At 35.8% G+C, this 24531-nt stretch overlaps 1 protein-coding gene and 1 long non-coding RNA gene across 3 annotated transcripts in view; both read right to left on the minus strand.

Moving 5' to 3' along the window:
* LOC127845419 (deoxynucleoside triphosphate triphosphohydrolase SAMHD1-like) overlaps positions 1-24531 on the minus strand; it is an 89956-nt gene that overhangs the window by 42087 nt on the left and 23338 nt on the right. For both annotated transcript variants that reach the window (XM_052376319.1, XM_052376320.1), the window contains exons 4-5: positions 4576-4657; positions 1133-1293 (exon numbers count right to left, since the gene is read on the minus strand). In XM_052376319.1, the coding sequence (XP_052232279.1) occupies positions 1133-1293; positions 4576-4657 (243 nt within the window). The remainder of the gene's footprint in view (positions 1-1132; positions 1294-4575; positions 4658-24531) is intronic.
* LOC127845432 (uncharacterized) lies at positions 21649-23657 on the minus strand. The gene is made up of 3 exons (XR_008033211.1): positions 23227-23657; positions 22417-23081; positions 21649-22129 (listed from the first exon to the last, which is right to left on the minus strand). It is a non-coding gene; the product is annotated as an uncharacterized LOC127845432 (long non-coding RNA).

The following is a 24531-nucleotide window of genomic DNA, read 5'->3' on the forward strand; positions in this document are numbered from 1 at the left end:
ACAAATATAAAATCTTTAAAAAAATATATTATAATGTTAAAGCAAACATTTTGCAATAGTATTTATACTATTATAAATGAATCAAATACTGATATGATAATTTCTAGTGCTCAAATGGGTACCCGAAAAAACCCGAGTCAGCGAGTCAAAAAAATACCCGCAGATCCGGGTAAAAGTTTTTGCAAACGATACCGGTTCGGGTCACTAGCAACAATGTACAACATTACATGTTGAGCATGTAGTCAAATTATCTCCTTCAAACAAGTGAAGTAAAAACACATCATTTATCATTTCAAGCAGTGTTGTTATTACAAATAGTCGTAAATATATTTAGAAGTGAAGCACCAAAAGCATTAACGTCAAGTTTCATTTTGTTATGCACATCCCAAAATGGCGACGTTAAAACAAAACGAAACCTGCATAATACAATATATTGACTTCAAAGTAGGAAAGGCAGTAAGAGCTTACAGTGAAAGTTATTTTGGCTTCTATCCTCAAAATAAGAGAAGCTTATATATATAACATTTGCTGATTAAGTTCAACAACGTTGTGTAAACCTAATAAATATTTAACATATATGCAGTTCTGTATTTCATTCATAAGGAAATAAATCGAACAAATAAAAAGTATAATTTTCTAAACAATATAATTGACAACAGTTTAATGCTATAATGTAGTTTTATTTTAATTAACTTGTGTATTATTGACCCGACCCGAATTTTCTCGAGTATTTAAATTTTGACCCGTCGACCCGAAGAATATTTTTGACCCGTGTGAGCCCTTATAATTTCAGACTCTGAAACCTTGACTAGCCAATTAACGATTGGGTTTAGATAAGGTAAAAATATTATATGACTGCTGTTCATGGAAAACCAGGCTCGATGCATGACCTTAAAGTATATTTCCAAATAAGCCTGTGCAAATTGCACAGGCTAATCTGGGATGACAATTTCTGCCTAAGCTTGATTTTCGTTTAGAAGAGACATCCTATAAAAGAAAAATACAATTTCAGCTAAAGATGTTGTCCCTGATAAGCCTGTGCTGACTTCACATGCTAATTTGGGAAGACATTTTTGCACATGCATTAAGCCCATTTCTCGTAGAATGCAGCTCTTATATACATGTTCCTCACCCAAGACAGTGCTCAAATCTATTATGCGATGCTCCGGGGTAGACAAAGTAACATGTTCCAAGCTGCTTGAGGAAGCGTAGTCTCTGGAACTGTGGGGTGTCGATTATCTTCACACACAATGGGTGTAACTCTATGTGGCCATGGATAGGGTCATTGAAAACCTGCAACACAAGGGATGTAACTCTATGTGGCCATGAAAACTGGAAAGGGTCATTAAACACCTGAAATACAAGGGATGTAACTCAATGTGGCCATGGATAGGGTCATTAAAAACCTGCAACACAAGGGATATAACTCTATGTGACCATAGATAGGGTCATTGAAAACCTGCAACACAAGGGATGTAACTCTATGTGGCCATGTATAGGGCCATTGAAAACCTGCAACACATGGTATGTAACTCTATGTGTCCATATATAGGGTCATTGAAAACCTGCAACACAAGGGATGTAACTCTATATGTCCATATATAGGGTCATTGAAAACCTGCAACACAAGGGATGTAACTCTATGTGGCCATGGATAGGGTCATTAAAAACATGCAACACAAGGGATGTAACTCTATGTGGCCATGTATAGGGTCATTGAAAACCTGCAACACAAGGGATGTAACTCTATGTGGGCCATGTATAGGGTCATTGAAAACCTGCAACACAAGGGATGTAACTCTATGTGGCCATGTATAGGGTCATTGAAAACCTGCAACACAAGGGATGTAACTCTATGCGGTCATGTACATGTATCTGTTTAAAAACAAAAGTTGAACATGCATAATAACTTACAATTTAACCCTGTACCCCATAAGGAGCAAATAGAAAATGGCTTTTACAACCAACATAAAACCAAAACAGCCTGTGAGTAACTCGCAGGCTGTTCAGGTTTTATACTGTTTGCTGCTTATCAGTAACTAAGAATTGGAAATGCAGCTTTTAAAACTTTTATTTAGTAACAAAGGTATTTAATTAAATTTAACTTTCAATGGGACTGCAAATGCGTCAAAATACGTATCAAAGTGGTAAAGGTTTAAATAATGGTACTTCATGGTAGTTGATTTGTTTCATTTTTATCATTTTAACAAAAAATAAACTACATTTTACGTCCCAGTCTAAATCATGTAAGCATGTAAGTTCTTCATTTTATAATTGGCAAGCAGGATGGTAATTGTCTGTAATAAAAGGCAAAAGCAAATCCAGGTGTACAGTCTATTTTCTGGGAATGGTGCAGATTTTCAAACAATAGCACCGCATAACGGGTGCCACGCTCGGCTGCGAAAGCTTGTCAGAATTATTTTTTTTAAAGGTCACAGTGACCTTGACATTTGACCGTGTGAGCCAAACATGGGTGTGGTGTGTAGAACTCATCAAGGTGCATCGATATATGAAGTTTCAAAGTTGTAGGTGGAAGCACTCTGATTTTAGAGTTAAAGTTTAATATAAGAGGTCACATTGACCTTGACCTATGACCTAGTGATCCAAGTATGGGAGTGGCGAGTGGAAGTCATCAAGGTGCAGCTTCATATAAAGTTTCAAAGTTGTAGGATGAAGCGTTTTGAATATAGAGCCAATGCTCAAAACCTTAACAAAATGTTAAGGTTTTATTAGAGGTCACAGTGACCTTGACCTTTGACCTAGTGACCCAAAAATGGGTGTGGCAAGTGGAACTCATGAAAGTACAACTTCACATGAAGTTTCAAAGTTGTAGGATGAAGGACTTTGATTTTAGAGCCAATATTCAAAACCTTAACAAAATGTTAAGGTTTATTTAGAGGTCACAGTGACCTTGACCTTTGACCTAGTGACCCAAATATGGGTGTGGCGACTGGAACTCATCAAGGTGCAGCTTCATATTTAGTTTCAAAGTAGTAGGATGAAGCACCTTGATTTTACAGCCAATGTTCAAAACCTTAACAAAATGTTAAGGTTTTAGTATTGCGGACGACACGACGGCGGACACGCTGGCTATGACAATACCTCGGGTTTTCTCCGAAAACAGCTGAGCTAAAAATAAGTTCCTTTGGTCAAATACTGTATCAGCGCAGTGCCTTCATAGTTATTGGTCAAGGACAGCTTTGGAAGATTTTAGTTGTGTTCTGAGAAAACTGGGCATAATGCATGTGCATAAAGTGTTGTCCCAGATTAGCCTGTGCAGTCCACACAGGCTAATAAGGGACACTACGCTTTTATGACATTTTTCGTTAAAAAAGTCTCTTCTTAGCAAAAAGCCAATTTTGGCGGAAAGTGTCGTCCCTGATCAGCCTGTGTGGACTGCACAAGCTAATCTGGGACAACACATAACGCACATGCATTATGCCCAGTTTTCTCAGAACACGACTTTATTGCCATCATAGGTCACAATTTCCATAAAGGCAAAAAGTTAGCTTTTTCCTAAATCCATCCCAGTAGGTCCTAACTGATGGTTTGACTTTCAGATGTTTGGAAAGGGAAGAAATAAAGCATTCTTAAGTTGAAATATCTATTTAACTGAGATGTTAAAGATATGTTTATGACATACAAAATCTGTTATATTTAACTTGTATCATCATTTAAATGTAATAAATCGAACAATTTACATTTTTCAAAAGTAATTTGATGCATAAATTTACAATTTTATATGATCAGTATAGTTTATATTTCCCAAATGGTGAGAAAAAGGCCATCTTACCATCTACTTGAAAGCAATGATTTCATTTAAGAGGAGACTATATAACAACAGAACAAATATCTCCAGATATTTTTAGAAAATTTTCAAAAAATCTACAATAAAATACCCACAAGCTGTTAATAAATATGATGATTTAGTAATACTTTCCAGTATCATATTCAAGATTCAGCGATTTTTTTCTTTCTTTATCAAGTCCGGGAACACAGCACTTACCTAATAAGGAAAAAAAACATTTAGTTAGTTTCCTTATGCAGCTCTATGGCTTGAACCTAAGTAATTATAATATTGACAACTTGAAAACATTTAGTTATCAACTTTAAAGTATTTGGGAGCAAAATATTAAATATACCAATTTCACGATGCGATTTTTTTCCCAATTTCAGGTTTTTTTCTGGCACTATTTTCCTGATTGGGCTAGTACCGGTACTTTTCCCAATTTGGCAAAAACAATAACTGAGGATTATTTCGAAGACTAGTAAGAAAAGTTTACCCTATTCACTTTTTTCCACAAAATTGTAGATTATTTTTTAATTAAAAAAATTTAATCCAGTGTGTAAACTTTAAGTACTGAACAAAATGTCTTATTGTTGTTTTTTCGCATTGGTATTCATTTATAGAAATTAAAGTTTTGGTAAGATTATCATATTTGATCATTATGTTTTATATGAAACATTAAAACACTGTCATAAAAAAAATTGAAATTATCAAAATAGAATACTTTTCTTAAGGTTTGACCCTTGTTATTCATATTTTATATTTTTTGCATACTATATTTAACATACCTTGGATCCCTGTTGAACAGATGTATCTTGACTTGTTAACTTCTCTATACACTCCATCACTTCTAACTGATTTCCAAGTGTACTGCAAATATTATCAACAAACAAAATCACATGCAAAGGCTTGGTAAAATATATCAATACTGCGAGCAGGCCTGCAAAAAGTGAACAAGAGGTCCATGAGTACCCAATGTGCTCACCAGGGAACTGGAATAGAGGAGGACCAAACAGTTGTGACATGTTTGAATTGAAGAATACATTAATAGCCTCTCTCAACCTGGCTTGATGAATGTGCCTAAGGTCAGAGCTCCAGATAAGATTTTGTGAAATTCTTAAATTACTACCAGATTTTCAAACGTTACTACTAAGTTTTGGAAAATAATTCTTATTTTTTCTAAATAACTTAAAAATAAATAATAATGGTTATTTTCATGCAAAAAAATCAAAATAAACATACTAGCAACTTTATTTATACGAGTTCAACAGTGTCTTTTCAGTATTATACAAATTTATTTTTCAAATACCTTCATATGCCAAAACTGTGCTTAGATTGCATGCCTTAGATGAATTTTTACATATTTCACAATTAAAACGGGTCTCCCCTTCAATCTTTTCAACGATTAGCCACGGGACTTGTCCCTTCCACTCGTTCAATGTTTTTTTGGACCCATCATGTCGCGTTTTTGTTTAGCTTTTCCGACTGTGTCGGCAACTGAACATACAACATCGTATAAGATCTTTTCTATAATGTCTTTCTAAACATTTAACTTCGGCTCACTTTGCGTACAATATGTTAAAAGCGTGTTTTTGGACGCTTTGCAGTTTTTTAGGACGCTCTCTGGGCGCCGCCATTGTTTTTTGACAGATAGACTGTATACGCCCCTTTTATTGGAAAAATTGCGCTTTGTTAAACAAACCCGATAACCATTCTATATAAGCACCGCAAAGATCTTTAATACGCGATAAGAACTCAATAAAAAAAATCTATACGAACCGATGTGAAAATAATATTCGTAACTTGATTTTGTAATTCTTAATGGTACGACAAGACTTTAAAATAAATACGTAACAGACTTGAAAATAATTTGTAATTACGAAAATACGACCCTTATCTGGAGCTCTGTAAGGTGCAGTCTACACAGGCTAATCAGGGACAAGACTTTAAGCCTAGAGCAGTTTTTCATTTAGAAGAGATTTTCTTGAAAACGAAAAAATCCATAACGGCAGCATTGTCATCCCTGATTAGCCTGTGCAGACTGCACAAGCCAGTTTTGTCTGATAGTTAATGCACATGCATTTAGCCCCATTTTCCAAAAATGAGGTTCATATTTATTCTCAGACGCAGTTTAAATCATTTGACTTTAATGGGACCATTAATTGCACATGTTGGTTGGAGTCAAATTTTGGGCCCAATTTTGTTTGCCTCATTACAATTGTCAGAGTGTATAAGTTTCCAAAATTACTGCCTAAGATTCTCAATCAATGGTTTAAAAAAATACGTATACATTTAAAATAAAACATTTAGTGCAGTCCTCTATCCAGCTCTATAAGTTTATCCTAAGTACATATAATATTTTAAACATTTTTATTGTCAATTTGAAAGTATTTGTCAGCAAAAAAAAACATCACCAATTTCTCTATGTTAGTCCAAACAAAACAATTTTTCCTGATCCGAGGCCACCGCCCCATCTCCTTAACGGTGAAAAAAACACAGCAATGAAAAGATGTATTGATACTACAATGTAAATGAAAAAGTTATTCATTTGTGCAGTTTATTGCTTTAAACCTATTTATTTTAGCTTGATTGCGTCAGAAGCCTCAGGCTTATAGAAACGCTCTCGAGTCTGTTTCCTGGGCCTATAACCAGTGCTTGGTGTCATTGGGGAAGATCTAGAAAACGAGTGGGGATTGAAAATGTGACCTCCCGATCACTAGGCGGACACCCTATCCATTTCCACAGCGAAATGTGCACTTGATTTCCCCTTAGATAGGTATTTGAACGCATCTGTAGTCCCTTAGAAAGTTAAATTTAATTAAAGACCTTTCTAACTAGATTCAAGTTTTGAAGGCTTCATTTCCAACCCTTAGATACTGATGAGTAGCAAACAGCATAAAAACTGAACAGTCTGCAAGTTACAAACTCTCAGGCTGTTCTGGATTATATGCTGTTTGCGCATAGTCATTTTCACTATGCCTCTGAGTGGGAAAGGGTTAAAACATATAAGTTTATGAAATATTATAATATACAATAAAAAAGTTAATAGAAACACATTAGTAAATCATAAGAAATAAAGTAAAACCCCAAGTAAGTTTTAAACTCCTGAATTATGAGCCTTACAAACATGGCTTTAACACTTTACCACTTAGATGCTTATTTTGCTGTGTTTGTTACAAGTTCCTTAGAAAGTTAAATTTTATTAAATACAGGCTGTTTTGATTTTATTCTGTTTGCAAATAGCCATTTTCACTTTGCCTCTGAGTGGGAATGGGTTAACCAACTTCGCTATCATACTTGGTAAATAAGTGGTTGTCAAATGTCCAACCAAAGGTTAAATGGAATACTCACAATTATGACATCAAAACCAAAGGTTAAATGGAATACTCACAATTATGACATCAAAATGTAAACACAACAAGGGCCAATTTTAACATACAAGAACATTATTATAGAATGATTTTTATCTCAGAATTCATTAACTATTTTCTTATTCTATATAGCGATCTTTACTGTTATTGTAAGACATTAATAGTTTTATGAAGTTTTCCCTGTTAGGAGAACTTAAAAGTAAAAGTTGACAGACACACTTGTGTCACCTCTGGAGGGCGAATGACATACTAGAGTGGTATCCCAATAGTTAACCATGAACATGTTGTGCTCAGGTAAGCTAAAAATGAAGGTACATGTACTATATAAAAACGGACAGGTCTACACCTTATCTAAATTCCATTTTCTACTTAACATGTTCAGCAGAAGCATGCATGTCTTGTATCTGGAGATATAATAAACATGACAGAACAAAGTGGACAAAGATAAGCATAACAAAGGAGTCTTGATCTAGAAAAACAGGGCTTAATGCATGTGTGTCAAGTGTCGTCCCAGATTAAGACTTGACAATCTGCACTGGAATAAAATAGTACAGGTATAACATAGTACAACCTACTGAAATATGTTTGCCTGTTTAACCCTTTGCATGCTGGGAAATTTGTCATCTGCTAAAATGTCGTCTGCTGAATTTCTAAAATTATCATTTTCTTCGATTTTTTTCAAAGAATACTATCAGAATAGCAAACAGTTTGGATCCTGATGAGACGCCACGTTTTGTGGCATCTCATCTGGATCCAAACTGTTTGCAAAGGCCTTTAAAATTCGGTTCCAGCGCTGAAAGGGTTAACAGAAGTGTACATTTTCTACATGTTAGAAAAGACCAATATTCAGAGCTTAATGGGATATTGATAAAGACTGATTTTCTTCATAGTTTATACTTTGTTATAACGAAGGTCTTTATCAACTCAATTAATTAAAGTTGATAGTTACAAATGTCTTGTATAAATACTTTGAGATCTTGTATTAGAGAGAGTCGAGTTTGGTTAGAGGTCACGACTGGACGGAGGGGTTCGCCTCATACTCGTAGATACTTTACAGTGGGTGTTACTATACGTTCACTTGAACAATAAATCAAGAATGTTTTAACTAGGGATGCAAGAGGTTAACCGGTTAACCGGTTAACCTACCGAAACGACCAGTTAACCGGTTACATTTTTGGAAAAAGGTTAACCTGGAAAAAAATATTTGATTTTTTTTTTTCATGGAATAATTCGTACGATTTTACTTTTTTCGCGTGACATACTGCCAACTTGCGCTGGCGACTAGTTAGAATTACATGCCGCACGATCGACGGTAATAAATAACGTGTCAACAATCAAAGTAATAAAACAATTAATCAATACCTTTGTGATAACAAATAGGCAGTACGTTTTGATAACTGACACTATATATTTTTTTTTGACTCGCTTAAATTTAACTAGCGAACTGCGGTGAGTGGGAGCTATTAGCGAAGACGTAATTGACACGTTTATTGAACTCGCGATAAAAAAAACAGTTGAGACATTAGACGGCTTATTTTGATGTTTTGTTTACCAATACCCAACACTGATTGCTCGCAAAAATACCGTGTTTATAAGTAACATTTTTATCAAGAATTGCATCCGAAGTTGAAATCTTGACGAGTTAACGTGCTTTTGTTTATCAAAAATTAATATAATTATGATAATATTTCGTCTAATGATTCCACCATTACCGTCCGATGAAAGTGTTATTAAAGAAAGCAAATTATTAACTTATTAAATAATTAAACATCAATTAAAAATAGATACAAAATAAAACCGTTGAATTTAGTATTTGTGTAATAGCTTAAAATTTTCGCGCTATGGTACGTTAACAAACATACGTAACTATCAGTATTTGAGATCATTATACTTAGTTACTTCGCTATTAAATAAATGTACTGATTATATTAAACATTCAACTTACGTATCGTGCAAAATTAATTTAATTTGCATTTGTGTCCTTTATTTTACCCACATTTTTTAATTGTATAATGAAAATCAAACGATACTACTTCGGCTACAAACGCTCAAATGCAAACAACAAAATATGTAAGTATCGAATAAGAAGAGATGCGAATTCGTTGGACACACATGACCCACTTTACAGCGAATAGAAAGGTAAAAACGTTTCTATATTAAGCCAATTTGAGTTTCAAAAATTAAAACAGAATGAACACACCATTTTTGTGAGCGATACGACGCGAACGTATAATAAGCGGCCCAACCAAAAATAAGTTATTAACACGTGAAAATGAACATTGTGTAGTTTTTAAATTTTTTACCCCTGTGCATGTACGCAGGAAAACTAAATAAAATATATAGCATACATTTACAAAATTATTAAAATAAAATGTACAATACATTTTATTACGAAACTGGCATGTTATCAACGCAAGCGATTTCAAATTTGAAATAACGTTTGTTTCTACAGAGCTGTTCGAGCGGTATGAAATTTTTTACGTACTCTAAATCATTTTCACTACTTAAGGCGTTTCGGTTAACCGGTTAATAACCGGTTACGGGAAAAGGTTAACCGGTTAATGATTTTTGTAACCTCTTGCATCCCTAGTTTTAACTATGAACTCAGGGTTGTTATTCTGTGGACTATGTGACACAGGCTTATCAGAGACAACACTTTCCCCTTTCATGGAATTTTTTGTTTACAGGTAGTCCCTTCTTTACAAAAAAACAACAGTCTAGGCGGAAAGTGTCATCCCTAATTAGCCTGTGCAGACTGTACCTGCTAATTTAGGAGGGCACGTTACACATGCAGGGCTTGCACTAAGCGGCGTACGGCCGTATATTACGCCCGATAATTGTTTCCATACGCCGATAAAAAAAAGCCATGACGTCCACTGTACTTCCTTAAAATTGGTCATACGCCGAAAATAGCAACCCGTGACGTAAGCTGTCGATTAAAATAACACTTCAATCAACACTGCTTTCTGCCGACTCAATGTGTTTTGCACACGTCTCGATCAGTCTAAACTCCGCCTCCTTATATTTGCTACCGCCCGCAGGTGATTAGCAAGTTTATTGTTTATCTAACGGTTACACAATTTACCCCCCGCGCGGATCGCAAATTGACCGTGACAAAGCAGTCGCTTAAAATTGGTTGCTTTAACAACACACTCGTGTCTCTTCGCGTGCCATATGTTGTCTAATGATTAGGAGATGATTGCTGGTTTTGGGCAGACGGTACGGTAAAAGAAAGACAAAATTGATCAAAGTTTAATTAATTACGTAGATTCACTACCGTATTAGGTCCCGCGAGTTTTCACAGTTTGTTAATCCACCGATAATTACGAGTAATAACCATCTTATATAAACTGGAATCACAGTTCATTTTCTATACTAACAAGTCATTTTACTAGTAAGAAACATTCAGAAAACACATTTCCTTGATTAGATATAAATTATCCGAGTAGAATTAAATTGCTACGTCATGATTTTCGACATTGCAAATGGCTGACCTGTTGTAACATTCAACCCGCGTTCAGTTCAAAGCTGGCGATTCAAATTACAAGTAATGTTGGTTCAATAATGGAGAAAACATTAAATGGATTTACAAAATGTAACAAATAATAATAAATAATGATAAGGTTTGTTAAACCAGATAACAACAAGGAAAGTTTGGATTATTGAAGTTTAACTGGTAAGGCATTTATTAAGTGTACATATTTCGGACATATATAGTATTCGGATAAACAGTAATTGATATACTAGATGCTCCATCATGACCATTCATTAAGATTGTGTTTTGTTGCAAATGCAGTCATAGGAATGAGGATAATAAAATGACAATAAATATGTGATGAAAATGTGCAACCGCACATATCTCAAATTACTTAAATGTGTTGAATGACTTAAATGTGTTATGATTACATAGATTTTAATGAGAATTTATTGTTTTTACAAACGAACATAGTAAAATGATAGAAATAATCAAAGTTTTGAAATTAACATGTTTTGTTTTTTAAGTCGATATTGTTTGCACAAACTTATACCCTGATTTTCCAAACTTCTCCCTATTTTTAAAGCCTAGGGTAGTCTCCGCCTTGTTGTAAGATATACATGTATCTAGTTACTTTCACAGATGTACAGTGACCCAAAATGGATGGGAAGAGTTTGTGATCATTTACGCAGTTGACATTCCGTTAACATCAACATTAAAGTTGTTTGGACTTCCAACATTTTTGAGTGGGACTTCCATAATTAAAGGGCAGGAAGTCAGGACTTCCAAAATTTATTTCTTAGTGCAAGCCCTGCACATGCACGCATTAAGCCCCAGAAATATTCAACATTATTAAAACAAGAAGAATTACTAGATTACAGGAACCAATAAAAGGCACAGCCCATTGTTTCCATGGCAAAACTTTGCATTTAATAACAAGAGCTGTCTCCATAGGAAGACATATGACTCCGAAAAACGCTTTTTCGAAACCTAAACGCAGATTTTGAAACCTAATCGTGGACCCTAAGTTCAAGGTCAAGGTCAAAATTTTAGTGCGTATGGAAAGTCCTTGTCCATATACACATGCATACCAAATATGAAGGTTACATCTGAAGCGACATTGAAGTTATGAGCATTTGTTCGAAACTTAAACGCAAAAGTGTGACGGACAGACAGACGGAAATGTGATCACTATATGCCCACCTTCGGAGGCATAAAAACAGAAACTGATGAAGAGTAATACTGCATATCAAGTATTTGTGAGGCAACTATAGACAGTTCTTCATCCTTGACTCTAGGAACCAGAAAGTGAAACTGCTGGATCACATCTACAAGGTTGTGGATCAAATTGAATGGTAAACTATACTCCATGTGCAGAATTAACACCAGACAGGTGGCTGTAACTACTGTAGAAAGAACGAAAGTTGTCACATGGAATGGGTCAGTGCGCTGGACAAATCTGTACAAGATATATTTTATTATAAAAAATCAACTAGAGCTTTGTCACAGCCGTGACGAATTCCTCCACATGCCACATCAACACAGAATATATTACATGTTGTCTTCCCAAAAAATCTAGATACAACTTCTGACCAAGTTTGGTGAAGCTCGGATGAAAACAACTTGAACAAGGGCTGTTTGTAAAACATGCATGCCTCCCATATGGGCTGTCAGTTGTAGTGGCAGCCATTGTGTGAATATGTTTTTTGTAACTATGACCTTGACCTTCGACCTAATGTAAGTTATCATCCGGAAACCATTGAACTATTTCGAGTCACTGTGACCTTGACGTTTGACCTAGTGACCTGAAAATCAATAGTGGTCATCTGCCAGTCATGATCAAGGGGGAGTGAGAGGGGGTATAATGTGGGGTGTGGTAATTTATAAGATGTTTAAAAAAAAATAATAATTGACGAGGGGGTAGGGGGGATGGGGGGGGGGTGAGAGGGGGTAATAATGTGGGGTGGGGTTATTTATTAGATGTTTAAAAAAAATTGGGGGGTGGGGGGTGGGGGGTGGTAGGGGGGAATGAGAGGGGGGGTATAATGTGGGGTGTGGTAATTTATTAGATGTTTTTAAAAAATGGGGGGTAGGGTGGGGGTGGTGGGTAGGGGGGTGAGAGGGGGGTATAATGTGGGGTGGGGTAATTAATAAGATGTTTAAAAAAAATGGGGGGGGGGTGGGGTGGGGGTGTGGGGTGAGAGGGGGTAGGTAATAATGTGAGGTGGGGTTAATTTATTAGATGTTTAAAAAAAATGGGGGGTGGGGGTGGGGGATAGGGGGAGAAGGGGGGAGTGAGAGGGAGGTATAATGTGGGGTGTGGTAATTTATTAGATGTTTAAACAAAATAATTATTTTTTTTGGGGGGGATGGGGGGAGTAGGGGGGTGGGGGGTAGGGGGGGGTGAGAGGGGGATATAATGGAGGTGGGGGTAATTATAAGATGTTTTAAAAAAAAATGAGGGGGGGTGGGGGGGGGTAGGGGGGGGGTGGGAGGTAGGGGGGTAAGAGGGGGATATAATGTGGGATGTGGTCATTTATAAGATGTTTTAAAAAAAAAATTGGGGGGATGGGGGGGGGGTAGGGGGGGTGGGGGCTGAGAGGGGGTAATAATGTGGGGTAGGGTAATTTATTAGATGTTTAAAAAAAAATTGGGGGGGTGGGTGGGGTAGTGGGGGTAGGGAGGAGTGAGAGGGGGTATAATGTGGGGTGGGGTTATTTATTAGATGTTTTTAAAAACAAGGGCTGTTTGTAAAACATGCATGCCCCCCCATATGGGCTGTCCGTTGTAGTGGCAGCAATTGTGTGAATACGATTTTTGTCACTGTGACCTTGACCTTTGACCTAGTGACCTGAACATCAATAGGGGTCATCTGCGGGTCACGATCAATGTACCTATAGAGTTTCATGATCCTAAGCAAAAGCGTTCTTGAGTTATCATCCGAAAATCATTTTACTATTTCAGGTCACCGTGACTTTGACCTTGTGACTTAAAAATCAATAGGGGTCATCTGCAGGTCATGATCAATCTACCTATGAAGTTTCATGATCCTAGGCGTATGCGTTCTTGAGTTATCATCCGAAAACCATTTTACTATTTCGGGTCACCGTGACCTTGACCTTTGACCTAGTGACCTCAAAATCAATAGGGGTCATCTGCGAGTCATGATCAATCTACCCATGAAGTTTCATGATCCTAGACGTATGCGTTCTTGAGTTATCATCCGGAAACCATTTTACTATTTCGGGTCACCGTGACCTTGACCTTTGAACTAGTGCCCTCAAAAGCAAAAGGGGTCATCTGCGAGTCATGATCAATCTACCCATGAAGTTTCATGATCCTAGGCGTATGCGTTCTTGAGTTATCATTTAAAAAACCATTTTACTATTTCTGGTCACCATGACCTTGACCTTTGACCTAGTGACCTCAAAATCAATAGGGGTCATCTGCGAGTCATGATCAATGTACCTATGAAGTTTCATGATCCTAGGCCCAAGCGTTCTTGAGTTATCGTCTGACAACCACCTGGTGGACGGACCGACAGACTGACCGACAGACCGACATGAGCAAAGCAATATACCCCCTCTTCTTCGAAGGGGGGCATAACAAACAATTTATAATAATAATACGAATGACCTGTTTTGTAACCTCGTTCATGCTACTACATGTGTACAGCGGGTATTTCTGGAAAACGTTGTTTGGTTCTCAACAGATAGCAGCGATCTTTTGTATTTAAGGGTGCTAGCAACGCAATAGTAGAAGGTTAGTAGAAGGTTTAGCTTGTTTATATTCACAGTTCTCAATACATAGACAGTTGGATATGAGTTCATCAATTACTACAGGCATACTATAGGCAACCTCGAAAATGCTTTATAATCGCTAAAACCGAAAACAACTCAATATTATATTAAATATATTTATAACAATAAATATCTTTTAAAAATGTAATTGGCGTATACGCTGACTTTGAAATAAAGTTTGCAATTTACTTTTCTAAATAAATAAATACCGGTACAATTAAACAAAAGTTAAACTATTGTGTTGTGTTTTTCACTTGTAAGTTGCATATTCACCGCATGAAATGTGAGTTAGCATTGTCAAACCACACATTAGTGTGAGTAGATAAAAACATACTACGGGAGAGCACTTCATATGTGTCCTCATATGCCTTGTTATGAGTATCTTTCTTCACTATCGAAATATATCGTATGTTGAGATTTGATTTAAACGCAGTTTTCTTTCGACACATTTAAATCACACGTCAATAGCGCCATCATGCAAAATGGGTCTTATGCGTGTCGGCAAGCGTTTGTTAAACCCAACATGTGCTTTTGCAAAGTCAGGCCATAGGCGATGCTGTTCGCTATAAAATCACTCAATATGTTATGTTTCTCCTTACCAGAAGGAGAGATAACCGAGTGGGCTATTTATATGAACGGCGCATATGGAAAAAGACCCATTTTCGCATGACGAGGGTCATTACAAATCTCATTGCGAATTAAAAATGCCACATTTAAGAACAATGCTTTTTGATACAAAATTGAATTCAAAATAGCAAACTTGATAATAATGGCAGCCTATCCACATATTAAGGAATGATTTCCAGACGTGCTGACCAAATACGGCATACATTGTGGTATGATAATTAAACGATTTTCTCTTATCGTGACACTATACTATTTCGCTAATGATTGTTTTCTTATCTTGGAGGCGAAAGTGAAATTCTGAGAGATGGATTGTAATGCTTAATTGTAACAGGGCCACAACTTGTGTTGTTTGAGCATACAGAGAGTAGTCCAGAATTCCTTACACTGAACAGTGCTACATCCTTTGAATTGAGCACATACGCAGTGATGTAGCAAAAATTCAGAGGTTGTATCTCGAATAAGCTTATTAAATATTCGAAAATATTCATGCCTGTCTGTTGGCGTTATGTAAAAGTCACTAAGATGAAAACTGAGTAAAACAGCTACGCCTAAAAGCGCATTAGTGTGTAACCGGACCGGGGGAAATCTGTGCCCTTGTTATGATTAGCACAACACAACTCGCTTTCTGCGTTTACTCTTTTATTCATTTATAGTTCACATAATTTTCAACAAATTCCATCTTCCTATATTGCATTCTTAAGCATTCCTTCTTAACTCTATTACATTCTTATCAGATCTTATTTAACAATTTCCATCCTCCTATTTCCAACTGTCCCTCTCTAACTTGTAACGCACTTTCTAACTTTTCTCTTACTGACCTCTTCTTCTTTCCTTCCTAAAACTAACTTGTCACTCTATTGAAACCCTTTCATCCCTATAACCAAGTCACACCCACACATCTCACTGACCAATCCTATCTCTCATTCATCCATTGATCATACAGATCCTTAATGCCAAGTCACACCCACACATCTCACTGACCAATCATATCTATCTCTCATCCAACATACAGTACCTTACTTCCTTACTTCTACAAGACTGTAATTAATTAGCACCTAGTATAGAATCTTTAGTCACAGTCATTATTTATAGCTAGAGCTGATAAGCATACAGTCAGCATACAGTCTGCATATTGAGTGTGAATTTAACATGAGAAGACTTCCAAGACTGTAACTAACACAATGTAATCAATATCAAGTTAAACATGTGGTTCCAAGTAACCTTCTACTGCAATTCAGTAGACAAAGAAATCATATTCAAACATATTCACAGAAATCAATTCAATAAAATCAAATAATAATATAATAATATTTGTAACTCTGTGACACATCCTCACTCTCCCAAACAATTTGCTCCGCAAATTAACAAAGCAAAGCTATATTAAAATCACAATTATTCAAAGTAAATTACATAAACAAATAAAGTCATTGTTTATAATATACAAACATACTCACAGAAGTTATTTCTTGAATTTCAAAGTTCATCAATAGGCAAAGTCATACATTAAAATTGAACATTCTTTAGTACATATGTTTATAACAACAAATCAATAATCATTCATATGTCTGTCAAATTAATGTCATTAAAATCATACGACAAAGAAAAAAATATTCAAACATATTTGTCACTTCATATGAACATTTTTCACTTTTCACTTTTACACAGTTTGTAAGTACAACCACCCTATTGGTTGCAAGCATAATAGTGCCATTTTTTTTAATACATGATAAAACATGATTTTCTAAATTGATTGAGACAATATATTATCTTTTAAACAATGTACATATAGCAAGGCCACACACATCCTTGTATTAAAGACTTTCCCAGTTTGAACTCATTACATTCATCATTACAGTACCCTTATTAATTCTGTAACCATCTATAGGTTTACTTAAATTAAGAATTATGATGTGCCATAATAGTCATATTGTAATTAAGACCTACATCATCATATTTCTCCATTGCGCCTATATATATGTCTACCTACATACATCATGAAAATGCGCCTTCATTAAGTCGGTGATCACCCTTTGTACACCTTGATCATATATACACCTTGTATATATCTTCTAACCTTCTAGATATCAATGGTTAACAGAACCCCATATTATACAAGTAACTTAAATAATATTGTTGAAAATATAAAAGTTAAGCATTAGTTTACTTATAAAACTAGTACCATATTTCCCATTTCCCCCAAAATAACCAAATCATGACTGCAGTCGAATTTTGAATTTACACACAATACATAGTAATATAATAATAAAACTTAACTTAGACATTTAACCCAACATTACAGGTTAATTGCTATGGTAAGGTAGCTTACTTGGTAAGTAACTGGTTTTTGAATTGTCTTTCTACTTCAAGTGCCTGCTTCATTGGAGAAGTGTTCACCCCAGTACACTTCTTATATTGACATCAGTTAACATTGTAAAAACATGCTACATTAAATATGTGTACATTATTTTAACTGATTTTACTTTATGATTGGAACACCTAAAGGAGGTTCACAATTCAATAACACTCTGACAGCATCTCAATTGCTGTTATTGTAGTAAAATTATGGATTGTCAACGTTTAAACAACTTTAAACCATATTCACACAAAAAGACTTAACAAATGTAATTTCATTTAACACAAAAAAATTTGTATGTACATGTATTAGGTAAATTGAGATTTAAGAATAACAATTTATGTAAAAATTTCATTTTTGATTTTGTTTGGTAACATAAAATTACTTCTATAAACGAATAAAATTGGTCTAAAACTGATAAACAATAAGTCTCCGATCCTAGCTGTCTGGTCTGAAACCTGTCGGGTTATTGGACTGCCAGCGCCATAAGTCTTCACACATCTTTGCAAGATCAAGTTTTAACGCCCATCCAAGTTCCTTCTCAGCCAAAGAGGCATCAGCGTAACACGAAGCTATATCACCTTCACAACGACCGGTTATCTGGTAAGGCACACATTTTCCAGAAGCAGTTTCAAAGGCTTTGGCCATGTCAATCACAGAAAAACCTTTCCCTGTTCCCAAGTTAAACACCTTGCAGCCACAGTCCTTCTCGAGGTACTTCAAGGCAGCCACATGTCCCTGAGCCAGGTCCACTACATAGATGTAATCACGCACCTCTGTTTCATCAGGTGTATCATAGTTGTCTCCATACACTGTGAGCTCCTTAAGCCTTCCTACGGCCACATGTGATACGTAGGCTATCAGGTTGCTGGGGATTCCTTGAGGGTCTTCCCCTAACTTGCCAGTCACGTGGGCCCCCACTGGGTTGAAGTAGCGCAGCAGCACAACATTCCATTGCTTTTCTGCAGTGCAATTATCTTTGAGGATTTCCTCAATGAAGTACTTGGTCTTGCCATAGGGGTTGATGCAGCCCCCTACAGTGTGTTTCTCATCTATGGGCAGGTAACTGGGTGAGCCGTACACAGCGGCAGAACTGGAGAAGATCATGTTGTACACCCCGAACTCTTTCATCACCTCAAGATGACTGATTGTTCCGCCTATATTTGTCTTGTAATAGAGAAGAGGTTTGTTACAGGACTCCTCTACTGTCTTCAGGCCAGCAAATTGCTTCACACAGAGGATCTTGTGCTTTTTTAATAGATCCCGGAGGGCATCCTTGTCCAACATGTCGATACTGAATGTGGGCACCTGCTTGCCTGTGATTTCATTCACCCGCCTCATGCTCTCCATGCTTGCTTTTGGGAGGTTGTCCATGACAACCACATCATAACCAGCCTTTATGAGTTCTACAACCGTGTTGGTCCCAACATACCCGTATTCTCCACCATTATGTAACCGGACCGGGGGAAATCTGTGCCCTTGTTATGATTAGCACAACACAACTCGCTTTCTGCGTTTACTCTTTTATTCATTTATAGTTCACATAATTTTCAACAAATTCCATCTTCCTATATTGCATTCTTAAGCATTCCTTCTTAACTCTATTACATTCTTATCAGATCTTATTTAACAATTTCCATCCTCCTATTTCCAACTGTCCCTCTCTAACTTGTAACGCACTTTCTAACTTTTCTCTTACTGACCTCTTCTTCTTTCCTTCCTAAAACTAACTTGTCACTCTATTGAAACCCTTTCATCCCTAGAACCAAGTCACACCCACACATCTCACTGACCAATCCTATCTCTCATTCATCCATTGATCATACAGATCCTTAATGCCAAGTCACACCCACACATCTCACTGACCAATCATATCTATCTCTCATCCAACATACAGTACCTTACTTCCTTACTTCTACAAGACTGTAATTAATTAGCACCTAGTCTAGAATCTTTAGTCACAGTCTTTATTTATAGCTAGAGCTGATAAGCATACAGTCAGCATACAGTCTGCATATTGAGTGTGAATTTAACATGAGAAGACTTCCAAGACTGTAACTAACACAATGTAATCAATATCAAGTTAAACATGTGGTTCCAAGTAACCTTCTACTGCAATTCAGTAGACAAAGAAATCATATTCAAACATATTCACAGAAATCAATTCAATAAAATCAAATAATAATATAATAATATTTGTAACTCTGTGACAAGTGCTCTATACCTATGTTTATGTCAGCGTTGTTGACACCGTGTGAACTGCTCGGGTAACAAGTTAAGCATAAACAGCAATGTTTATATACTTTTATTCCTCCATATACAAGATACGAAGATTATTGTATATTTTGAATTTGTATACGGTGTCAAAAATCAAAAGTTTTGTACACGGAACTTTCATTATGAATTTATATTCTTGGTGAGATAGTTATTTGATATTAGAAAAAATATTCCTTTAATATGATGGTGACTGCAAATTTTCTTTATATTAAGTTCTCATTACCATTTTCATCATACATTCTATGCTTTCAAAATCCAAAAAGCATGTTGTTTTTATTTTGTCTAAGTTATTTCTATGAAATAATAAGGATGATAAAAAGTGCACACAAAACTCGACCCGTGCGCTATGACACACACTTTATAAAGTTGAACGGCGCATGTTCATTTCAAACTTGCGATTGATTTTGAAAATGAATTGCGTGTTAAATTATGCAATAGCCAACATCTTCAGTGTCTTCAGCGCTTTGATTAATGCTGGACTTAACAACTAGACAATGACACAAGTGATAATATTTTGCAGTATAACTTACTGATAAACTAATTTTGTATCTGAGTGTTTTCAATTATCATCAATGTATATGACATAATAACCCCTGATGGCTGATGCTGAGTGATATGAGAATAACATTGTTTCAACCCTTTACCACTTAGACAATTCACACATTTGTAGTCCATCAAAAAGTTATATTTAAGACCTTTCTTACAAGATTCAAGTTTTTAAGGCTGCATCTCCAAACCCTAGATACTGATGAGCAGCAAACATCATAACACCTGAACAAACTGCAGTTACTTTGCACATAGCCATTTCCGCATCTAAGTGGGAAAGGGTTAATTTATTTTTAAGGTTGAAATAAATTTTGAAATCTGTATTGGTCATTATAAACACTTTTTGAAAATGTTCAAATTTCTTTAAAGATTAAAAAAATAAAAAATAATCATCAATTTCTTTGATGTAAATTAAGCCCACATAGTATTATTTTTTATTTTCACAAAAGACAGTCAACTTACATGTACTTGTTACAACTCCACAATTAAATGTAACAGTTAATACATTCACTAAGACCCAAATATTCAGCACATAATATTGACAAAGAACAAGAATAAAAGGTAGTATTTATCCCTAAATACCTCAAAACAAGTGAAGTAATCTACAACAAGGGCTGTTTGTAAAACATGCATGCCCCCCCTATATGGGCTATAAGTTGTAGTAGCAGCCATTGTGTGAAAACGTTTTTTGTCACTCAGCAGGGGTCTAGCTAGGTTCAAAATTTAGGGAGAAGTCACTTCTCCCAAAGGCCAAAATAGGGAGAAGTGGCAACTTTTCGGGGAGAAATGGTACATTTGCATCCAGGGGTCAAGCTTAGCTCAAAATTTCGGGAGATGTCACTTCTGTACAGTTGCGTCATATGTCTTCATTTTACATGTATTTTGCGGCAAATTAAAGGAGAAGTATTTCCGTTCAGCTTTTAATCAACTCTTTACTTGTCTTATACCCCTTATTAAACCGTGCCAATTATCATTAATCAGAAACAACTCTTATTTCACACTTTGGGGGACAACATTTACAAATACAAACACACACTCACTTAAGTGTTCATTTTTGTTATTGATGTATTTAACTGAGTTTAAGTAATATATTTAACACTTAACATGCTATTTATGTGATAACTAATAAACTATTTCAATAATAGAGGCTATTATGGGTGATGGAATTCAAAAGGCTGCATTTCATTTATAATAAGAGATGTCAAGTGTATGAAACCTACATTTTTCTTATTTGTAATTGATTGTAAATTATTCTGGTACTTTTTATTATTTTTTTCCTGTACAGGTGTATCAAATAAAACTTCAATTTTAACAAAACCAGTAATATTCATAATCTTCTTACTTCCTTGTAAATTTTAAGAAAATCAAGATTTAATCGAATTTATATTGTGCTACAATTTTTTAAAATAACAAGAGTTCCGCGGTCGGAGATGACCGCATTGAAGCCGGATTTTTGATTTAAATGACAGGAAAGTACCTTTCGTGTTTTTGTCAATGCAATACTTAAATTACTGAAATATTGTTCAAAGGTCAAAATGAAATGTAAGTACTTTTCAAGGCATGAGCAAACCTTGTGTTATGTTTTGAATGCATGCATATACATGAACAACAATAACATTTAAGGTCACAAATATGAACTTGAATTGACAATTAGGAAAGTTTGATCTCAATTTTTTTATTAGCAAATTAGTAACATATTGTTTGAAGTTTCCATCAATTTCATTATCAAATGTAAGAAAATAAACTTAGATGAAATAATACTATTTATTGTTTTGCTTTCACATACCTACACAGAAATCCAGACAGCCTTATGATCACTCCAAAAGGTTTCTATCACACCAGTTCTAGCAGATAGATTGGACACATAAATATGATCCAAGCTTGAATGATAGTCTGTGGTTTCACTTGGCGGGGTAGCCTTCAGTCCACTCAAAGACATGAACTTCTAAGTGTGCTTGCAAACCTTTACGTCAAGTTTGAGATTCTAGGTCCAAGCATACCAAAGTTACAACAATTTTAACATTTTAACATTTAAGTTCACAGTGACCTTGACCTTCAAATGAATGACATTGAAATGAATGACCTTGAAATGACCAGTGGTCATCTAAGTGTGCTTGCAAACCTTTACGTCAAGTTTGAGATTCTAGGTCCAAGCATACCAAAGTTATAACAATTTTAACATTTTAACATTGAAGGTCACAGTGACCTTGACCTTCAAATGAATGACATTGAAATGAGCAGTGGTGATCTTCTAGTACTGGCCAACCTTTATGTCAAGTTTGAAGACTCTAGGTACAAGCATACCAAAGTTATAACATGGAATAAGAACTTTAACATTTTTACCTACCAAAGTTATAAGAACTTTAACATTTTTACATTCAAGGTCACAGTGACCTTGACCTTAGAATGAATGACCTTGAAATGACCAGTGGTCATCTAAGTGTGCTTGCAAACCTTCATGTCAAGTTTGAAGACTCTATGTCCAAGCATACCAAAGTTATAACAATTTTAACATTTTAACATTTAAGGTCACAGTGACCTTGACCTTCAAATGAATGACATTGAAATGACCAGTGGTCATCTTCTAGTACTGGCCAATCTTTATTTCAAGTTTGAAGACTCTAGGTACAAGCATACCAAAGTTATAACATGAAATAAGAACTTTAACATTTTTACATTCAAGGTCACAGTGACCTTGACCTTCAAATGAATGACCTTGATATGTCCAGTGGTTACTTACTAGTTCTGGCCAACCTTTATGTCAAGTTTCAAGACTCTAGGTCCAAGCATACCAAAGTTATAACAACTTTAACATTTTTACATTCAAGGTCACAGTGACCTTGACCTTCAAATGAATGACCTTGAAATGTCCAGTGGTTACTTACTAGTTCTGGCCAACCTTCATGTCAAGTTTCAAGACTCTAGGTCCAAGCATACCAAAGTTATAACAACTTTAACATTTTTATATTGAAGGTCACAGTGACCTTCACCTTCAAATGAATGACCTTGAAATGACCAGTGGTCATCTGTTAATCCTGGCCAACCTTCATGTCAAGTTTGAAGACTCTAGGTCCAAGCATACCAAAGTTATACCATGAAATAAGAACTTTAACATTTTTACATTCAAGGTCACAGTGACCTTGACCTTCAAATGAATGACCTTGAAATGACCAGTGGTTACTAACTAGTTATGGCCAACCTTCATGTCAAGTTTCAAGACTCTAGGTCCAAGCATACCAAAGTTATAACAACTTTAACATTTTTTATATTGAAGGTCACAGTGACCTTGACCTTCAAATGAATGACCTTGAAATGACCAGTGGTCATCTGTTAATCCTGGCCAACCTTCATGTCAAGTTTGAAGACTCTAGGTCCAAGCATACCAAAGTTATACCATGAAATAAGAACTTTAACATTTTCGAGCACGCCGCCACCCCGCCCGCCCGCCCGACAACATCAATCTATAAGCCGAGATTTTTTCGAAAAAAATCCGGCTAAAAATTCATTTAAAGTCTCATTATACAGCACAGATTCCAAATCTTACCCGTAATGCCCTATATTTATTGCCAGTGTGCTAGGTTAACTCTTCCCATTTGATCATTCCTTTGTATTGTTTTAATGAGTCATTTAACTTTGCTGAAGTAAAGTTATTGGTAGCCAGCACAAGGCAATTAATCAAGGCTTCACCTATGAACAATTTTAAGAACTCTAATAGCTCCGGACTGTGCATTTGAATGTTCAACTTTGCATGACCTGTAAATGGGGCAACTTCTGGCTGAGAATTCTCCTGTGTCCAATTCTCCACATCAAATTGATTTTAATGGTCAATGTGTGGCACAAACAAATAATTAAAAGGTGGAGAAGTTATGTCGCCTTCATGAAATTAATTAGCGACATAAATATTCCCTTGGCGAGCAAATCGCCCACTTCGCCCACTAGCGAGACCCCTGCACTGGTGGTGGTGGTGGTGGTGGTGGTGGTGGTGGCAGGAGAAATAGTAGTAGTAGTAGTAGTAGTAGTAGTAGTAGTAGTAGTAGTAGTAGTAGTAGTAGTAGTAGAAGTAGTAGTAGTAGTAATAGAGTAGTAGTAGTAGTAGGTGGTGGTGGTGGTAGCAGAAGAAATAGTAGTAGTAGTAGTAGTAGTAGCAGTAGTAATAGTAGTAGTAGTAGTAGTAGTAGAAGTAGAAGAAGTAGTAGTAGTAGTAGTAGTAGTAGTAGTAGTAGTAGTAGATGTAGTAGTAGTAGTAGTAGTAGTAGTAGTAGAGCAGTAGTAGAAGTAGTAGTAGTAGTAGTGTA

The sequence above is a fragment of the Dreissena polymorpha genome, chromosome 9 (assembly GCF_020536995.1).
Source record: "Dreissena polymorpha isolate Duluth1 chromosome 9, UMN_Dpol_1.0, whole genome shotgun sequence".
NCBI classification, from domain to species: Eukaryota; Metazoa; Mollusca; class Bivalvia; order Myida; family Dreissenidae; genus Dreissena; species Dreissena polymorpha.